Source organism: Fulmarus glacialis, unplaced genomic scaffold (assembly GCF_000690835.1).
Source record: "Fulmarus glacialis isolate BGI_N327 unplaced genomic scaffold, ASM69083v1 scaffold415, whole genome shotgun sequence".
NCBI classification, from domain to species: domain Eukaryota; kingdom Metazoa; phylum Chordata; class Aves; order Procellariiformes; family Procellariidae; genus Fulmarus; species Fulmarus glacialis.
The window spans coordinates 61594-82015 of NW_009213389.1; the positions used below are offsets into that span (position 1 = coordinate 61594).

Genomic DNA, 20422 nt, shown 5'->3' on the forward strand with positions numbered 1-20422 from the left:
TTTATAGGGAGCTCTGATTTAGTCACACCGTGCAGAGTACACACATGCACACTGAATGTGCACGCATAATTTTGGTGCCGGTTTAGTTAGTCAATATGAATATGGCTGTAGTGACCACTTCGCCCAGCCAAGATGAAATGGGCTTTTATAAGCCTTGTTAAGTAGAGTGCCAGCTTGTATGAGGAGTGGGAGTACTGTTGCTATGGCAGGATCAGGCAGGTCTGCTTTTACCCACATCAGCACAATGTATGAAAGCAAAGAGGCTGAGAAACAAGAGCTGTTAACCAAAATGTTCCAGATGAGCAGGCCGGTGAGTATGATGCTATGGCAGAGCAATTACAGTGATTTCACTTTCTTTTTCTTTTGTGAACAACTCGTTGGTTCTGTTTCTAATGAGAGCTTGGAACAATTAGGAGAAACCAAGTTTTCTTTTGTTGCATTGTTCTTAACTTGGAAATTATGGAAAGGGTTTCAGCTGTGTCCCACGAGCCAACTATAAGATGTGAGCTTCCAAGGAAATTTGCATGGAATACAGCAGGATTTATTGCTCAGTTTCTTCACAGATTGAAGTTCATTCTTAACCCTAGACAGGGCCAAATGGGTCAGTACTTCAAACCTTGTGCAGGTCATGCAGCAGCGCAGGCGAGGTAGAAGTCCCACTCTGGTGTGCTCTGAGTGTGATTTTCTATGATTCTTAGATTGCCCTGGCTTTACTCTGACGATGCTCAGGGTTTTTGCTAATGCACTGGTATGACCAGCCATGCGACAAATGCCTCGGAAGCAGTGAAAGTCCCACTTTGGTGCGCTCTGAGTGTGATTTCTTTCTATGATTCTTAGATTGCCCTGGCTTTACTCTGACGATGCTCAGGGTTTTTGCTAATGCACTGGTATGACCAGCCATGCGACAAATGCCTCGGAAGCAGTGAAGAGCAAAAATGCTGGTGCTTTCTCAACTTAACTAACAGTTACATAAAAGTTGGGAGGTTTGTTCTGCCTTTCATTCTTTTCACTGAGTTTCATTGTTGTTACCCTTTGGCTTGAACCAAAATCTTTCGTACAAATATTTATTTGTCTTTTATCATGACTTTTTTTTCATTATAAACTCGACATTTATTAGCAGCTGCTGACCTCAGTGAAAAGCATCCCACTAGTAAAACTTACTGTAGTTTTATTTGGAAAAGGATTTTGTGCACTCTGGATATGATTCAGCCTTGTAAATAAATGAAATGCTTCACCCTGGAGAGAAAAAGGAACACTTGGCAATAAATGACAGGCAGGAGATTGTTCTTGTGGTGCTTGGTGCAATGACTTAACACCAGGATAATTCAGCATGATTAAGTAATCCTTGTGCCTGAATACCTTTGAATAATAAGCTGCCTCAGCAGGTGAAGTACAGAGTGCCTGTAGCTTGTGTTGAATTTCTTGACAGCTCTAAGTGCTCAACAGTTTGAACAAATCTATATGCATCCCATCCCTTGTTCCAGCAGGCTGGTTAGGTTGCTTTGGGTGACAACCCGTGTGTTCATCCTCTTCCCATAGAGTGCATGCTCCTGTCTTCTACCTCCTCCCAAGAAAAAGAGTATCTATCCATCGTTCATCTTTGTATAAGGGAAAAATAGCTTCTTTTTAGTTGGGAATTTGCATTCTTTCCATCTGTTTCTCTCTATATAAATCCAAAGGGCCCAATTCACTGCTGTGCATTGCCACAACTCCGCTTACTCTGATGGAAACAGGCCAACTTTTGCCTGCTGTGAATTTCACCTAGTGGCTGTAATAACTTCTCTGTGTATCGTTTTCCTCCTGTTTATGTTGATCACTCAAGAGCTGTTCAGTGGGAAGAACATTTCTCCCGGTCAGTGGCTCACTGCTGCAAAGTTAACTGGCGACTGTTTGTTCCCCAAGGTTGGGCTAAAACATCTCATTCTCTTGATGCATCTGAAGAAAATGATGGCTGGTCTAGTGCTGAAGATCCGCTGAATTCATCGGATGCAGAGGAAGAAGGAGGAGGAGGGGGAGGCGAAATGAAGCTGGTAACCAGAAATGCTTTCCTATTGAGCTAAGCAAATCTTACTGATACATTGTGTGTGGCAGTATATAGGAATGCTTTTGAAGCTTGCAGGAAGGAAAGTGTCTGCCTTGAAATCCTCAGCTGGGCAAAATTCCTAGGGGAATGGAAAATAGCCCCTTTTCTTAAATTAGCCTTGTGTTTGTGCCTTGGGAAGGTCCCTCTGTGCCTTTGTGTACCTGCGGACTAGTGAGGCCGTGACTGCTTATGCCATAGTACAGCAGTCAAGCAATGACATGCTTAGCTACCATGTCAACAGACTTCCACACATACATCGTGTCACTAAGCTTGGTTTGCCAGCTTGGTTTTGGTTTTGGTGGTTTTTTTCCTGGGGATTTTTTTGTAGATATTTGAATTAATTGTTGTAATGGAAACATTTCACTGAACGTTTTTCAGGGTGTGAGAATTCATGTACTGAATTTGCATGTAACTGAACAGCAAAGTTTTACTGCCTCTCAGGATGTATATTTAGCGCAGTCTTCAGCATGTATGTGCATGAGAAAGGAGGGGAAAATACGGACATTTTCGTAACAAAAGCTGCAACATATACCTTAAATTACTCAATAGAAATAATTTGTTTATGTTTTTCCTCTGTGTGCATTTAGACTCCTGGTAAATATACAGTTGTGACTGATTATGAGAAAGGAGTTTCTGAAGAATTTACAGTGAAAAGTGGAGATCTAGTTCAACTGATTCGTGAAGGGGAGGATGGACTTTGGTACGCAGATCTGTGTTTGGAAACTTTTATACGCAGAACTGTGTTCGGAAGGCAGATGTTTAGGGTAAAACTTTCAAAGGCAGGAAATGAAGCAATTTGACTTTTTATTTTTATATTATTTTAGGTATGTAAAGAACCTGAGCACTGGTAGAGAAGGTTGGATCCCAGCAAACAATCTGCTGATGCTCATAGGCAATTCAAAATCAGCTCAATCTTTAAGCAGCTCTGGTAGGCTATTTATTATAAATGAGATGAATGTCTCTCTGAAGATCCCTATTATGAAAGAAAGTTGTGAAAAACAACAACCATATCATGTTTTCTTGTGGTTTTTTTTCTTTCCTTTCTCTTTCCCAGAATCAGGCACTGCCTCCAGCACTTTGAGCACATCATCAAGTTGCAGTGATAGCTGCAATGCCAGCAGCACCAGCTTCTCGGACATTAAGGGCTAACAGTAAATTTTCACCCCACCTCCATGGAAGGTAAATCCGGAGTTTGTAATTTTGTGCAGAGTTCTAGATGTTGGACTCAAACAGAGAACCACGAGTTCTGTGTTGCCAGCTTTGAGTATTTTCACTGGTGATTTTTACAGGTTCTCCCAGAAGATGCCAATGAAAAGTGCATGGAATGTGAAGTTGTAAATAAAAGCTAAACAATTTGAAATAGGGTCTTGCAGAGGCTTCTGCTCTGAAGTCTGAAGCTGCAGAGCTGTTAGCATAAAACACATTTTCTCACTGATATACAATCAGGTTTCTGCAGAACTGTATCATTTTGTAACAGCAAGGATCTGAATGTGAGCAAACAAAATGTGTTCAGTGCTAAATCCTTATCGTAAACTGATAACACAGCAATCACTGTACAGGATAGGTATGAAGAAAATAAATCCAAGTTTACAATTTCTCCTCCCAAAAAACCCCTTTCTCCAAGGACGTACCTCGGTCAATGCAGTGAATGGGACTCTTACAGCAACCAGGAAGGAGGTTTGGTCCAGCCTTTTCTCTTCTCTTGGGTCTTCAGGATATTCTTCTGCTCCCTAGAGACTGGGATGCAGACATGACCAATTTATTGACCACAACAGCATCAAAAGAAATTACTATTTTATCCTGTCCAACCTTTTAATGATGTGTGCGATGGAATAGCTGTTTTCTGAGGTATTTTGGCCTCACAACCAAATTCTTTACCAAGATCACTGTGTTTACATAGCCTTGGCAATTTAGTAGTATCTTTTTCCTTACGCAGGTGCGCAATGAAACACAAATGTTCTTATTCACTAAACGATTTCTTAATAAACAGTAATCGCATGGTTACCTTCAGCTCTCGCAATTGACATGCAGTTACAGGCAGAGGAAACTATTGTGGCTGCGCTATGGGTCAAGAGCCTTCCTTCAGACAAACGTAGGAGGGCTAGAAACCAGGTGTATTTTTAGTCAATAGTGTTTGTTGCAGATTTATTCAAACAAAAAACACGACAACATAACTTTTGTATAAAAGGGGAGCACGGGAGAAAAAAAATCTGTATTAGAGAAGGGTCAGATTTATGCTAAGACAAGTATTTCAAATTTTTTTAAAGGAAGGGTAATACTAAACTTGACATTTTTCAAGGTATGATGTAAGCCAATGTTGTAAATTTTCACCTTGTCAGATGTTCTTTGCACTTCATTCTTACAAACAGTCCAGAACTGTGTGCATGTATGGAATATTGTATTCATTCCTGTCCATCTCTCAAATATTTTTACTTATATGAAAATAGGTTTTTAACTGATTCATGTATCATATTATTTAAAAATAATGTGGCCACTAAAAGCGTAATTTTTCAGAAGCAACGGGAACTGCTGTTAATCATCAGACCCTCTGACGGCTGGGCCCTGAAGTCTACCTTTATGCCAAAATTTTAGATTTTAAAGGCTGCAGCTTAGGAAATGTAAAGGACAAATACTCTTTAAAAAATTATCTTACTCCTGAGTTGCAAAAGCAACCCTACCCCAGACGCAATCAAAATGCAGCTGACCATGGTCAGCACAAATTGAAACATATATACACACACACACATATATTTATGTACATATATATGTACATGTATGTGCTTGTGTGTGTATATATGTGTGTGTAAATATGTATATGTGTGTAGATATGATGTATCAATGTAAAAGATGTATTTATAGTCTTCATGCTGCTGAATGTGTCACTTTACAATTCATAAATACTTAGGTTTCTTGCAATATAAAGGCTGATCAGGGCTTTACTTCAGGCATCTTTTCCAACGCAGAAATCCTTTGATCTTTTTTTAATTATCCCATATAATACTGGGCTGACTGGGAATATTTAGTCTGATATTTAACAATGGAATGGCAACATGAGATTCAGTTTATCTTCATCTACGTAAGTTATTTTGTAAATTATCTGTAACATAATTTACTTATATATTGCTGTCATTGCTAGGATGAGACTGTCCTGTCATTTCTCACCGCAGCCTCATTTGTGTTATTTCAATGGTTCTCTCCACATCATTGCACTTTAATACAACCCATTTCACCATTTCCTTTTTTACTGCTGTTGTGAATTAGAAGTTCAAAGTCAGAGGTCTCTATTGTAATTATGAAAATTTGAATAAATTTCAGCACTTCTTGCTGAATGCCTTTATATAGACATGCTCTGTGTTTTATTTTGTCTCAGTCTTAAAAGCTTCTTATGGGTATCATATAAAAACAGAGATAGGCTGAAGGATTTGGAACAGAAAACCAGGTCTGTCTCGCTGTTGCTTGTCAGGGTCTGTGTGCTCAAATCCTTTGCCTACTCATTCTGGACCATCTCAGAAAAACACCATTTTACCCTTGTACTCCTGTCTCACTTACCTGGCACTGGGGAGTTAAAGCATGTCTGCAGGCTGAGGATAAAAAAATGAAAGCCAGTGCCAGGTAATCAGGTTGATTCCCTTTCTCCCACACACCCTTTTTTGAAAGATGGCACATCGCTGTTGGGTTTTCCTTAAGAAAGCTGTGTATCCCGTGGTTCCCCTCCCCTGTACACACGCTCCTCTCGATCCGGTGGTCTTAGCAGAACAAGTTGGAGGTCTGTGTCTGGCAACGGCTGCAGCTGGGTGAGAAACAAGAAACCACATTCACACTTGCAGCATCTGAAGAGGAACATGTTCATGCACGTTCACTGATTAATGGCTTTAAGGACCTTCACGCCATGGTAGGAGGTGAATTTCACACTGAACTGGAATGATTTGGGCTGAGTTGGTGGCCATGTGCAATTACATGATCCAGCTAAGCTGTTACTGGGATTTGATTGCTTTTATTTACTCTTGTTCTTGTTAACATAACAGCTACCTCTGTAGCAGGTATTCCTACTGTTCTGAGCAAAAGGAGGTCCAGCCTTTCTGAGCGCAACCACATCATGCTTGTTACAGCAAAAGAATGAAAGAATTCCAGCCCAGATTTACCTTAGTGGAGAGTAAACAGTTTTGTATAAAAAAGCCTAATAATGCTTGATTTCTTTTTAATTGTAATGATGTTTATTTCCTATTGCAAACACTGTGGACTCATCTTGGGTTTCTTATATGCTAGATAACTGGCTTGAAGTTGGAGCACAGTCTTTCCTAGATACAGAGGCTGTTTGCTAGTTGGAATTCAAACCCCTTTCTCCATTCTGCACAGATGTTTTCAGTGAGCAAAACTGAGGACTTTGGTCCGCAACTAATTTACATCAGTTCTCTCAAAATGACAAGGACTCCCATTCCCCTTTTGTTATCATATGTCGGATGGTTATTATGAACTGCACTGTAAAGTTTTGAGTGTCCACACAAGTCCCCAGAATTAGTGGTCTCCCTAGATTTGTGTGCATGAGTGCCTGATCAGCTTGGTACAGGGGAGCTACCCAAATTCAATTCCCTTAACTTAGGAAGTAGGAATAGAAGAGCCGGATTCTGTTGTCCCTTAAGATTTGGTGTAAACTGTGTCTAGATACCGTATTGTCAAAATAAGATGTTTAGGTGTTGAAATAGGTTCTCTGGGCTTTCATTTGAAAGCAGATGAATAGGTAACATGTAAGCTATGATGGCTACATTAGCAATAACTACTGTTTATTTTAACAGCTGTTAAGGAAGATAAAGATGAGATTTTTTTTGGAGACTCATAAGCGCCTGGAAAGAAATGAATGGCCATGTAAAGATTCTAGGGCAAGGTAGTTTTCTGACCTTTAATAGCAAAGCACTTGATAAATAGCTTCTCCTGCCCTTACAAACACCCTGACAGGGTGAGGCCAGCTGCGGCAGGAGGACAACCCAAGGCCTTTGGCCAAGGTATTAGATGTGCTCCACTTACTTTGTTCCGGGTCGCTTCCAGAAACCCTCTTTAAATGCTGTCCCATTTATTTATAAAATACGTCCAGGAAAGAAATTTAAGGCTTGTGAAACTTGCAGCTTGTCACTTTTCTGTGCAGGAGGCTGTGCAACAACCTGCTCAAACAAGCAACATGGGGACCAAAGCACCTGTTCTCTTTCATTGGTGAGCTTGAAAGGCAGCAGGAGGTTCTCCTGAGATGGAGCTCAGGCAGAGGGATGCCAGCTCCCTCACCAGCAAGACTGTATTGGATTTCTCCTGGTTTTTTAATTCCTTTCCACATCTTTCCAAGCTGCCGCACCTCAAGCTGATATGTTCACCTGTAACATGGCAGTCAGTCAGAGATCAGAAGGTAGAGAAGGGAGGGTGTGGAGCAGACGGATTATTTTTTGAGGCGAGCACATGGGGCTGGTGAGGCGTTTTAACTAGAAAAGACGTTTTAACTAGAAAAAATGCTGCATGTCATATGCCAAAGTGGCTGCTGCGTGGGGCTGCCGCCAGTCCGCTGCGGGGGGGGGCTGCCGCCAGTCCAGCAGCAAGCTCCCCTCCTGCCTCCCAAGTGCTGCACCATTGCACCCATGCTCCCTCCAGCTCCAGGGAGCAACTCGGTTATCGCTCCCCCTTTCCCCAGGCAGTTTTTGGCCGGATCAGCTCCCAGAACAGGCGCGCCGTTCCCCTCCCTGAGCGGTAGGGCCCTCGCTTGCTCCCATGGCCACAGCCTCTGCAACGTCAGCATGGTTCCCACCAGGGACGGCCTCCAAAGGCAGCAGGGCAGGGGCACCGGGCGCCCGGGCCGGCGAGGCGCTGGAGGGCTCTGCTGGAGCGTGGGTAAGGCCGGTACAGCTGTTTCGGCATCCATTCCCTCCCTCAGCTGCTCGTGCGCTGTTGTACGTGGTTAGCTCAAAATATCTTATCACACGTAAACACCCACCCCATGTCAATGGGCTCCAACCGTTTCGCTTGGTCCAAAGGGCATTCACAGTGAAGCGTCCTCACCCAAAGCTCAAGCCTTTTCTTGAGAAATCTGGGGGCAGCGTTGCGTCTAGACAAAGCCTCGAGAGAAAAAAAGCAGCGTGGTGTACACAAAAAGCAGGCTGCAAGGCAAAATGGGAACATTTCCTCATCCAACCTAGCAGTGTAGCAAGAAGATGAGTTCCTCAGCCCTTCGCAAGGAGAGGCTGAGTCGCGGCCAGGGCAAAGGCAGACCACGAGGAGCTCTGCCAGCTCCTCCACGGCTCTCACCCTGCGGAGATGGGCCAAAATCACCCACAGTGTAAGACAGGAAGAGATGATGTACTAAAATACGCTTGCTGGGCATCTTTGCACCTCTCCCAGGTACCACTGCGGCCACCACCGCCTGTACCAGCAGCAGCCTAAAGATGGTGGTAGAAAATCAAGGATCAAGTTTTGCATTTTTATTCTGAAAGATTTTTACTCAGATTAGCTGGTTTGATGCTGAAATACTATCTTTGACAAATCAACTGAAGTGAATTGATTAATCACCTTTCAGGTTTTTCTATTGACTCACTTCACATCAATTGACAAGAGAGCAAGGTCCCCAGTTGCATTTAAAAGACGAGGGATTTACCAGTGGTGCTGTTGCAGCTGCGATGGTCTCGGGACACAGTCAAGAGAAGGGCTGTAGTAGAATTAATGTCTCTTATTACCAACAGAGATAGGTGGCATAAACAAACTTTGGGGCACACTGCCTTTATTTTAAATCTAATTTTTCTGTGTCTTTTGTTTCCTTTATTACCGGTATCTTCAGATATCCTTCTCCTCAGGCAGCAAAAGAAGAGGAAAAAATAAGCCACATCAAGATTAAAAAATATTATCTCTCCATCTTCTACTTCCTCTTTATGAAAATATTTGCTCTATAGGGATACAGAACTCAGTCAATAGGCAAGTAATTTTCTCCTGGAAAGAAGCAGTTCTCCTTTGAGGTCTAAAAAATAAATAATTTGCTTTAAAGCTTAGCAGCATGATATTCATATATTTATAGATTAATACAACAGAAACAAGAAGTTACTAACTTGATCACAGGCTTGGCTTGCTTTTAATTAGCAAGCTTTAATTTTCTGATAAATGAAAGATGGCCAGTTGCTATTGTTATTGGAGATTTAAATTGAATTTTCCATAAATTCATGAGGCAGCTTGTTCCTAAGCCTTTCTTACCTAGACACAGCCTTGTCACCTTACTCAAACGATCTCTTATGGCCTCTTTGAAATAGAAATCATTGATTTATTTTTTTAAATTGTTCCTGAGTGCTGACTAGAAAACTCATGTTTAATGACCAGTGACCTGTTGGATCAGATCAAGTTGCACAGTTCCCAATATCTTTTGTACCTGTCTTCTCTTCAACACAAAATATTAAACTAAAAATAGCAAAATCGTAAGAATTTTTCTTTGAAAAATGTCAGTAGAAAACAAAACAAGAATAAAGAGCGGTCTGTTCTGAGACATCAGTTCATCATGTCTTCCAGGCTAATGTTTCTGCTTTAGATTTTTTTATTTCACATTGTTAATATTTTTCATGTTTAATTTTTTTTAACTTTTTTTTTTTAAAAAAATAAAGCAACTTTGGCACATCCAAGGTATACACTAAAAAATACCCTAAATCATATTTTCTGAACAGCTGTCCCCAGACTGATTCTAGTAGCACCCATGAACAGCAGGGGTGCATGTTTGCGTTAATATTTTTCTTGGAATTACTCAGAAAACATAAGCCAAGGCTGAAGCCTGCACTGGCAAGGAGATTTATAGAGCAGAATACCAGGGCAATTCTCATGAACTACAGCAAGACCACACAAGAAGAAAAACGAAGTAAGACTTAGGGACCTTCTGGGGAAGAAAAGCTAATGCACTGACATTTGCTCCTCTGGCTGGGGCGTAAGACAGTAAGGAAGGGGAGCTCTTCTTTAAAAATACAACTCTAACCAAAGAAGCGGCCCGGCTGAAGTCAGTAGGAAACAGTTTTGAGATGAGACCTGTAAATGTGAAGTTCATGAGCAAAGAGCTGTAATGAAATCCTGGGACTGCTGAATCCCCAGTGACTCTCCTCGTGGGCATGGTCATCCCTGTCATCTCTGATGAAACCTAATCGCATGAATTTTTCTTGGAAGAAGGACTGTCCCCATGTGAACTGACTATTGTTCCCAGCACTTGGGCTTCTCCCCGGGCTCTAAAAATAGTGAGTGTCTGGCTGTATTCCCAAGCAATAAAAGCAAAATCTTTGACGCTTAAGGGATGCCAGCAGAGGAAAGAGGACAGAAGGAAAATACTCCATCAGTCCTAAAGGATGTACAGGATCTGCACGCTACGAAGGAAGAAGAGGAGAAAGCGAAGGGGTGCCGCGGTGCAGCTGTGGAGTGGCGGCCACCCCACCCTCCCTGGCAGGGAGATACCCACCCAGGTTAAGGAAACACGGCCGGGGGGGCAATAGGTGCAGACCCAGGCCGGCCTCAAGTGTGTGAGGCACAGCCTCATGCTCTGATCTGTGAGACTCATTCAAATAGATGGGGATAGATCTTTCCCCAAGAAGATGAGACAAAGAGAAATCTTCAAGCAGCTCCAACAAGCTTAGCTTTGGTCTTGCTAAGCTGAACATGCCCTTGCTATTTTCAACTCACTGCCGTAGGCAAGCAAACAAGGAATGAGGATCACGTTGGCAGGCTATGAGGTGTTGAGAGGGTTCCCAAAAGGCAGAGGCGGGGACAGCGTGGGGCTGTTGTAGCTCCTTTTGTATTTCAGTAACTGGCCTCCTTCCTCTGCACCGGGTCGGGACTTGCCACCGGTCCCCAACCATCCCAGGAACCAGGCTGCTGGGAATTAGCCAGGCTGCCACCCAGGGAAGTGCCCGGATGCCCCCTCTTGGGAAAGCGATTTCAAAGGAGGACGTCCAGCTCTGCGCACCGCCACTCAATGCCAGGAAGGCACACGAAGGACGGCTGGGAGCCCGGCTTTCCTAAGCAGTCGCGACTTCTGCAGGGAGTTACACTGAGCGTTGGCAGCAAAGTAAAAATCCAGCTGTTGCTTTTCTTTGCTGTAGCATTGAGAGGCAGAGCTGACCTTCCTTCCTTTCCAGGCAGGAAGGGGAGAACGGCCTGGAAAGTCCTGCAGCCCTCAGGCAACGCTTCAGTTCTCATAGGCAAACATGCTCTTTACCTCGCTGCTATCTTAAGTAAATATTTCCCCAAGAATGTTGTCAGCTCTTTAGTCTGATGCCATTAATTGATTTCCATTAAATCAGAGGACTGCTTGTGTACCAGCTAAAACACTGTCTGCAGAATAGCCCCTCAAACCCCTACCGTTACTAATGAAATGTAACATGGATCAGCTCAGCACCTCTTCCAGCTGGTACAACTTGTGCAGCCCACATGGGTCTTGCAGTAAAGATGGAGAAAAACAGTGTAAAGTGTTTCTTGCTGGTTAATTAGTGTCTCCAAGTAAATTCAGCCAGAAGTGCAGAGTTTCAATTGGTGATGGAAAAATGGGAAAGGACATATGTCAGTGGTTCGATCATATTCCAAAGCACTGAAAGGCCGTATCTCGACTGCTGATTCAAGATAAATACCACGTCGCAGTTCTCTGCATGCGGGGCTATGTGACCAAGTTAGTGCCAGTCATACAGACGCAGAGTCCCCGCATTTATGTTTCTCAAGGAAAAGGTGTGTTAGATATAAAATGAAGGCCCGGGGTAGCAGCTGTGTAATCAGCATAGCCTTTGCACAGGTCAGGAGAACGCGTTCAAAACCAAGCTCCCCGCTTGTGTGAAAAGGGCACATTGCAGGATTTGCATGTGCCCTTCTGCTCAGCTTGCCGGACTGTCATGGATCTTTTTCTGTTTCCATGACTCGCCGGCCCCTCCTCTGGCTCCGAGCATTTGAAGCTGAGCTCTTTGGCCAAACAGTCCTTGCTGAAATGTCAATACACTACCGGGACGCTGGCTCGCAGGGTTCATCATGGTTTCCTGGCAGCGCATGGCTTTGCCTCTCTGCTTTCTGCTACTGATTCCTCTTTCTCTGGATGCAGGTATGTCGTAGGATATGATTGTAATTATGTTTACCGGCAATGGACCTCTCTCCTGTTACTCAGACGTAATTTTCATTGCAGGTTTTGAGCACTGTTGCATGTTTGTCCTGTCTCTGGTTGTGCCTGTGAGTTATTCTAAGGCTCTTGTTTGCTTTCAGTGATGGCATCCACGCGCTTATTTTGCCAGCTACAGAAAAGCACCTCTAGACTGCGAAGTGAGCCTATTATCTCACTGCACCGACAGCAGGCAAACCATCAGCTGTCTACGTGAAAAAAGGAACTTATTGTTGTTTCATATTGAACTGTGGTATTTTTCAAAGCAAAGAATCAATAGTCTGTCATTCAGCTGATGAAAAATTAAAGAGGTGAGGATCCACCGTTTCAGCAGCAGTGGAAGGCAATGAGGTGGTAGCTCTTCGGTGGCTCCAGTAAAAAATCGGCTCCCAAATTAATAAAGCAGACCCAGTGCTTTCAGATTCCCAGTTAGGCATTGACTGGGTCTCCCACACTGCGGTGAACAAAGCTGGAAAAATACTTTGCAAAGTCGAAAGCGTTCCAATGTAAATAAGTGGAGAACGCTGAAATAAAAGCGGGAGGATGTCCCCAGCCACACGCCCAGGCACGCTCCTCTGTCAGAGTCTGCGCCTGTGCCCGGGTACGTGTGTCATGTATCTGCAGTGTAAGGTTAATTAAAAGCCTTTGAAGAAAGCCATGTTAAATGCATACAGCCTGACTTTGAAATCATGGCAGAAAGACCCAGCTGACATTCCTACAATAGGCAAATGTTTATGAAGCACCCTGGGATAAATTCAATGCACGCCACACAGTATTTTATTCCTCCAAGTAACTTGGAAATATAGGGAAAATTACCACTATTTTGCATGTAATTCAGCAAATGTTCTGATTAGACACGAATGTTTAGAGACACCTCACCAGACTGGAATAAACCCTCTCGGGATTTATGTTTGTGTGTATGTCGGTGAGGACACACACGAGTCCTGTCCTTCAGCAACCACCTCAGGGCCCCTCCAGCAGGCAGGAGGTCACTCCCGCTCTCTCAGGGGTCATGCAGTGGAGAATGTCCTGTGGGAAAGGCAGGCGATATACATCAACCTCCATCCCCAAAAATACCCACAATCCCAGGTGAAAGCGCGGACATGTAAGTTGTTGTCATGAAGGTCCAGAACCCCCTACTGACATGGAGGAGAAAAAAATGCAAAATTAATTATTTCAAGACTTGTTCTGTGTAGTACAGAGAACAAGTGGAGCGAAAGTACACTGCGGCACTGGGACTTCTTGTTCATTATCCTGAATTATACTGGGAGGGCATAGTTGTGTGATGTGCTTGTATCCTGAAGCTGAGGAGCAGATCAGCATGGTGACAATGCTATCAACTCTTTCAGCGCACACTTCTGTCGGTTGGAAGTTGATGTAGCTCTACGATGTGAGCTCTGCTCACGTCTGCTATTGAACCCCTGTACCCAATGCCCTTCCAAAACACGGCAGAGACGCACAGGGAGAAGACCCACGTGGCTGTGGTCTATAGTGCTGGCAGCAGCTAGAAGCCATCTGCAATGCAAACAGTATTGTCCAGCCTTAAGGTACCTTAAGGTAGCCTTTTTACGCAAGAAAACTAAAGATAAATATATTAAAGCAGTGGTTCTAAAATTGTGGTCTACCAGTGGCAAGGGCCAAAGGTCTACCTTCCGCAGGACCAAAGAGTGAAGGGGTGTGAGGAATGGAGCACTGGGGAGTTAGGGGTGACTGTGGTCCACCTGTCACCACGTGACTTACTGTGGCGAGTACAGGAAAATCGGGTGTCGCCACGTACATCGGCGCTAGGTAAAGCAACGCATGCTTTTCAGCTGCTAGAATTGAAAGAAACTGTGCTGTGCCTGTTGAGACCTACTGTATGACGTGCGACGGTACCTTAGAGTCGCCGATGTACAACGCTGGTGTAACATGCCATCTTCTCTTAAGCTCTGGGCTCTGTAAAATTCATGCGCTGCCACTTTACCTGGGAGGCAGGCCAGAGAAAGGAGGCTCTTTCGCATTTGCCCATTCCTTTTCTAAAGCATCTCAGAAAAAGCCTGGGAAGCAGAAAAGCTTTCAGGGGAAATCATCTCCCCGTCCTCCCTCTCTGGAGAGCACAGCTGTACGACAAACAGAACGTGCCACTGTTTTTCAGTCTTTCTAAAGCAGGAAGAGGCAAGCAGCGTTTTGCAAAGGCAAAGACGAGCCAACAGCTTCTTCGAAGAGATAAAACTGGGGTCACTAGAGCGAGAATGCATGGAAGAAAAGTGTTCCTTTGAGGAAGCAAGAGAGATTTACCACGATGATGAAAGGACAGTAAGTAATGCGGGGCTGGGTGAGCGCTCACTGTCAGATGGACTCCCCCTACGCAAGGGTGTGCTTTGACACTTTAAACCGTGAGAGCACAAAAAGCACTTTGTGTCCTGCTGTTTGCATCTTTCTCTTAGGTTTACAGGGGGACGTGCAGCAGGAGGGAGCTGCGGGAGGGCATACTGCACGGGCCAGCCCAGGCAGTACCGATCTGGGGGATGGGGGTAAAGCGGGTGCTCTCTAAGTCGTCTCCCCAGTCCCCCAGTAATTCCTGGCCTCACAACACCTTGAATTATTGTATTGTGCAACATCTGTTTCAGTCAATCCCACCTCAACTATACGGAGGTTATTGATGGATAACCTATTTGTGTGTGTCACACTGTGCCCTTCTCTATTGGTATACAAAAATAATGTAGAATGTAGGAAATAATGTAGAATATTTTATGGATATCAACTTTCATAAATTATAAAGGCAAAGGGGCATCACTGTGGCTGTCTGTAACCCCTCTTGTACTACAAGGGCTGTAGGACTTAACCTGAGTTAATTTTTCTTTACTTAAATCTCGCATCTTTTTCTTCCAGAAAGAGTTCTGGCACATCTATTCCGGTACGATCGTTCGGGATGTTGTAGCAGCTGCGAAAACTCTCCCACTGCTGCAGCTCTTCGCGTGAGCCGGACTGACACTGAATGTTTTTACAGACCCTAACCAGTGTGACTCCAACCCCTGTCAGAATGGCGGGAGTTGTGACGACCAGTTTCGGGATTACGTGTGCCGCTGTCCCATCGAATATGAGGGCAAAAGCTGTGAAAAAGGTCAGCTCTGGCATAGCTTAACAAAATAAAAATGTCATTATTAATCCAAATGCAAGGCATTGAGATAAACAGTAGCAATCATTATCATTCTGCATCATTCTAACAGCGACAGCTACTGTTCACACTGCCTGCAGTGTCGTGTGATGGATCTAACCAGCTGCCAGTCAGGCACTGCAAGGCACCAAGATAATTATTACCCTATGGTGACTTTGTAAAAAAAAAAAAAAAATTGCCTTTTTTGCATGGTCTGAGAGAAAAGGAGGAATTTTTTTCCTACCCAAGTGCTGAAGGTACTTTGACTTAGAAGCTTGGTGCAGTCTGTGAATGAGAACTACGCTGCATATGCAGCATATGATCTCAGTGGGCACTGCATACTGAGTGTTACACTTACACCCTCAGAACACGCTGAGCCCAAACAAGGACTAGGCACTCGTCAAGTCTAACCAGGCAGCCTCAACAGTCCTCTCAGAGCATCCTTCTGCCAAATGGCAAAATACAAAATAGTTAGAATTTTTCAGTCGTATATTACAATGGTTACCACACAATTACAATACCTCCAGACAGCTCAGATACCGTATAAATACAGCCTGATCTAATTTTAGGTGTAAGTTTCTTAGGAAAAGCCTAGGCTTTTCCTCCCTAATCCCTGGAGTTCCAGGTCTGCCTCGCTTTTGCCAAATGGAAGGTGTTTTTCATGCAGTGGCTGTAGATACATGACAGAAGTCTGCTTTGCTGCCTTGCTTCCCTGTCAACATTTCAAGTTGCAATTGACTCATGGTAAGCACTAAAACCTAGATTTGGAAACCTAAATACTCTTTCTCGGACTTTAGCCAAGGCTGACAAACTGAAGTGCATTTACGACAACGGTGGCTGTGAACAGTACTGTACTGACGAGCAGTCTGAAAAACGACTGTGCTTCTGTGCGGACGATTACGCTTTAGCAAGCGATGGCGTGTCCTGCATTCCCCAAGGTAAGATACTACTAGCCCGATGCTAAGTCTAAGCCAGCTCTGGAAGAAAAGTTTTCACGTACACATCAGGAGGTGCAAGGTATAACCTTTAGCCACCAGCTCCCCACCTCTTCTTCAAGGGCAGAGTCCAGAGCAGTAGATTTGGGCTTCTGGTGGAAGTTAGACACCCCAGAAAAGCAGTCGGGGAAGTGTGCGCACCGAGCGGGGAGCCTTTTGGACCCCTCCTTCCTGGCCCCAGAGGGGGATATTTTGGGAAGTATTTTGGGAAAATATTTTTGTGGCAGCATTGTTTTACAGTTGGATCTCCAATCTGAATTTGTGACTATGGATTTTATTACCATATTTATTTGACGGGAGTCAAGAGAGGAAGAGGCCTATTGAAACCAGAGAAAATCAGTTATTCTTTTTTTTTTCCTCTTTTTTTTCCCCTATTTGGTAGGACCAATACACTTTTGGTATTCCTCTAGACACTACAGCTAGATATTTCTCTTACTTGTCTAACAAGGTAAATTTCAACTGGGACTAGGATAGCACAAGTTAATTATTTTTCCAGTACATAAGCTGGCACCTGACTCTATTGCAGATGCCTACTTCAATTACTTTATTAGAGGGGAAAAAGAGACGCCTGGTGATAGGAAAATAACGGACAGAGCTGCAGGGAGCATGTGAAGTAATTCTGAGGGGTGATGCCCCCCTACACACACCTCAATGGAGCACTCATGCAGAGAACTGATAATGACAACCTAGCTCTCAACAACAGCAATTTCATTAGAAAACAATGTCTAGTAATGTGCTTATCCCTTATTAGCAGATTCTGCAATATCACGTGATGGGGAAGCTGCTTTTGTTAAAAGCTGAGAACAACGAATTCAATATTCCCCACAGGCTTTTCAGCACGTCTTCCCCTGTGAGGAAGACGTATTTGTTGCTGCTTGCTTCTTGGGGACCAAAATACCTGTAGCACTGACCGTGTGTTGCAAGGAGACAAAACTGTGTAACTGCCAGCCTGCCAGTCCCTTCACCATCCTTCTGTCATCTCTCACAACGTCCCTTTCGAACGCCCAAACTTGCATTGCCCTGCACACAGCCTTAGAGGGTATGGGTTTGTGTTCCATCTATCCTGCCCTTCCACCAGCTGCCACCAAAGAGCCAGTCCTGTTTCTCCATACCTTGCCTGTTCCTGTAAAAGCTTGATGCTGTCTTTGCATCAGGTGAAGTAATCGGCACGTTCAGGCTGCTACAGATCCGTGGGGATGTCAGATTCAGCTCAGCGTAGACTATAGGGCCCTGGCTCCCAAGGTGATAGAGGGTGAGCACTCGTCCTCACAGGGCTACCACAGAGTGACTGCTGGATGTAAAGGACAGTGTGTTCGGTTACAATACAGCCACATGGCACACAGAAAACCCCAAAGGTAGACCTTCTTCTTCTTGAAAGGAAAACTAGGTTGGGTGAAGGATGTACTGAAGACACCAAGGCTTCCTCTGCACTGCAGCTCCGTCTCAGGTTCAGTCCCCAAGATTTGATTCTCTTATTGCCAGTCTTCACATGCTTGCTCAGACTAAGAACAGACTTTAGACTGAGATACACAGTCTGGAAGAATGAAGGATGCTCTGGACCCAAGCAAACTAGGCACAGTCTGCCGGGAGGCATACCAGAAGACATAGTGTCTGCTCTTAGGAGATCTTCGGGTCCATCCAAGCAGGGGATAGCAACCTGCACATCCCATGCTTAAGCCTGTGTCTCACCATGCCGTGGATGCTGTGCACGTAGTACAACCGAGTTCAAGTCAGCAGGGTCACTGAAAATATGTAGACTATGAAGCTTCACAGAGTCACTTCTGCTCTCCAGCCTGCAGCCTATCTCATTGTGTTGACATATAACTTAAGCAGACACATTGTTTTCAAACTCCTGTGGTAGGTGAATATATGTCAATGATACTGTATGGGCCTGCACTCTATTTGTAAAAGCGTTTCTGGTTGTTTCCAAACAAAAAGACTACTTACTTGCCGAGCTGCTTTAAATTACTTTTGAGAACCCATGCTCCCAGACTAGAAACAAGTTTTTCAGCTAACACAACTTCACTGAAGACCTTACACATTTTGCTGTGAATTCAGTGCAATAAAATCACACTTGCTGCCCTTTGGTTTTTTTTTTTTCTTTTTTTTTCAGTGAAATACCCATGTGGAAAAATACCAGTGCTGGCAAAAAAAAATGCAACTGCACAGGGGAGAATAGTAGGTGGTTTAATCTGTCCTCCAGGTGAATGTCCATGGCAGGTGAGTCTTCAGAAATCTTTCATTGCCTTTTTTTTTTCCCTTATGAAACCACTATCTTTAAGTCATTGTTTTAAATCTATTATGTTAAAAATCCATAAAAAGTGCCAGGTCTGGACAACCAAATTCCTTCTTCGTCCGTAGCCAGCAGAACCACCTATTTCAATCATGCATCTTAGCCTTGTTCTGGAGTACCTGCTTTCCTAGGAGTGGCATGGCAATACAATCTCCTCTATCTCCTGACCCCTTAGTCCTTAACCTTACTGCCAGCAAGAATTTTAGCTGCAGCTTGCAGGGATATGCTCTTGGCCATAACAGGCAGGGTCCATATACAAGATGGAGAAAATGTCAATGGAAAGACTCCCCCCCTCCTAAATTCTCCAGACAATCAGCACTGTATTCTCAACCACAGTTGCATAAAGTGACAGAAAGAAGCAATATAAAACCTGACTACTGAGATTCAGGTCAAGTGCACATTCGATGTAAGACATAAATTTGTTTTGTGTCGGCAGGCCCTTATAATACAGAATCAGAAAGAAAAGTGTGGCGGTACCCTGCTTTCCCCAGAGTGGGTGGTCACTGCAGCTCACTGTTTGGAGCATACTCATCCTAAACAGCTTCGGGTGAGACTGGGTACGTATCTTCCCCTCCTCATGTTACCAAGCTGTGGCTGTGGTGGCAGCTCCTCATCCTGACAAACCAGGGTAAAAGACAAAATGTGCAGGCTTTGGTAGTATAAGGGAATTGTCCTTAAGAGGTGTCAGACCAGAAACCCTCTATCTCCTCAAACTTCTGAGGAATCAAGGAGCTGCCTGACACGACCTGCAATTAATAACTTTTCCAGGTGAACATGCTATAAATTACGATGAGAAAACTGAGCAAGAAAGTGGAGTTGCCAGGATAATCATTCATGAAGGATACACGAATGGACAAGTCAATAATGATATTGCCCTCCTGAGCCTGGAAACACCTGTGAATCTCACCGATTACGTGGTGCCGATATGTTTGCCTGAAAAACGCTTTGCAGTGTATGAACTGTCCTCCATCAAGTTCTCCACAGTGAGCGGATGGGGACGCCTACTAGATGGTGGTGCCACCTCTTCTGTTCTGATGAGAGTTGATTTGCCACGTGTAAAGACACAAGAATGTGAAAAGGAGACCGATTTAAATATTACAGAGAATATGTTCTGTGCGGGAGACGTGACTGGCGTTAAAGACTCCTGCAAGGGAGACAGTGGTGGACCTCATGCTACAAAGTACAAGAACACTTGGTTTCTGACTGGGATTGTCAGCTGGGGAAAGGGCTGTGCTGTTAAAGGCAGCTATGGGGTTTACACAAGGGTATCCAAATATGTCGACTGGTTGAAGAAGCACATGGATTAATGATGTTGAACCAGAGCATTTTCAGCTCGTGTTCTTGCCCCTCTATCCCTCTGTGCCATTTTCCTATTGAAGCATTCCGTCATTATCTTAGATATGTGATACATGTGATTTGCAACGAGCCTAATGCCTACTTGAATATATAAAATAACTTCCCTATCAGTATTGTTTGTAAACTTACGTGTCTTGTCAAGCGGGCAAAGAACGGCCAATAATGGACTCAGAGTCCCTCTCGCTCTGCATCCATATTCTGCTAAGGGAGAGAGCTAGATACTGAGAGAAAGACTGTCAGCAACATGTCAAGCATACCATGATCCTTCCTCCAGCTACCCTCTCAACTTCTGGTAATCAGTGATGTACAGACTTCCTGAGCCAGAAGTTGCATTAGGTTGAACAGTCATGAATGAACCTGTTGTCCACAAATGTGTGCAATCTCTTTTGAACACATTTATGCTTCTGGCTTTCACAACTTCCTGTACTGATGG

General features: G+C 44.0%; 2 protein-coding genes across 2 annotated transcripts in view; both read left to right on the forward strand.

Annotated features, from left to right (window-relative positions):
- The window catches only part of MCF2L (MCF.2 cell line derived transforming sequence-like), a gene marked incomplete at its 5' end in the record, with an annotated part of 62474 nt that extends 57048 nt beyond the window's left edge, over positions 1-5426 (forward strand). The window contains 4 exons of the mRNA XM_009578160.1: positions 1903-2030; positions 2671-2783; positions 2908-3011; positions 3138-5426. Of these exons, the coding sequence (XP_009576455.1) occupies positions 1903-2030; positions 2671-2783; positions 2908-3011; positions 3138-3232 (440 nt within the window). The remainder of the gene's footprint in view (positions 1-1902; positions 2031-2670; positions 2784-2907; positions 3012-3137) is intronic.
- Positions 5427-12085: 6659 nt separating this feature from the next.
- On the forward strand, positions 12086-19940 carry F7 (coagulation factor VII (serum prothrombin conversion accelerator)). The gene is made up of 8 exons (XM_009578159.1): positions 12086-12155; positions 14344-14504; positions 15081-15105; positions 15199-15312; positions 16143-16283; positions 18454-18560; positions 19070-19190; positions 19402-19940. The coding sequence occupies exons 1-8, from the start codon at positions 12086-12088 to the stop codon at positions 19938-19940; spliced, it is 1278 nt and encodes a 425-aa protein (XP_009576454.1).
- The last annotated feature ends 482 nt before the right edge of the window (positions 19941-20422 follow it).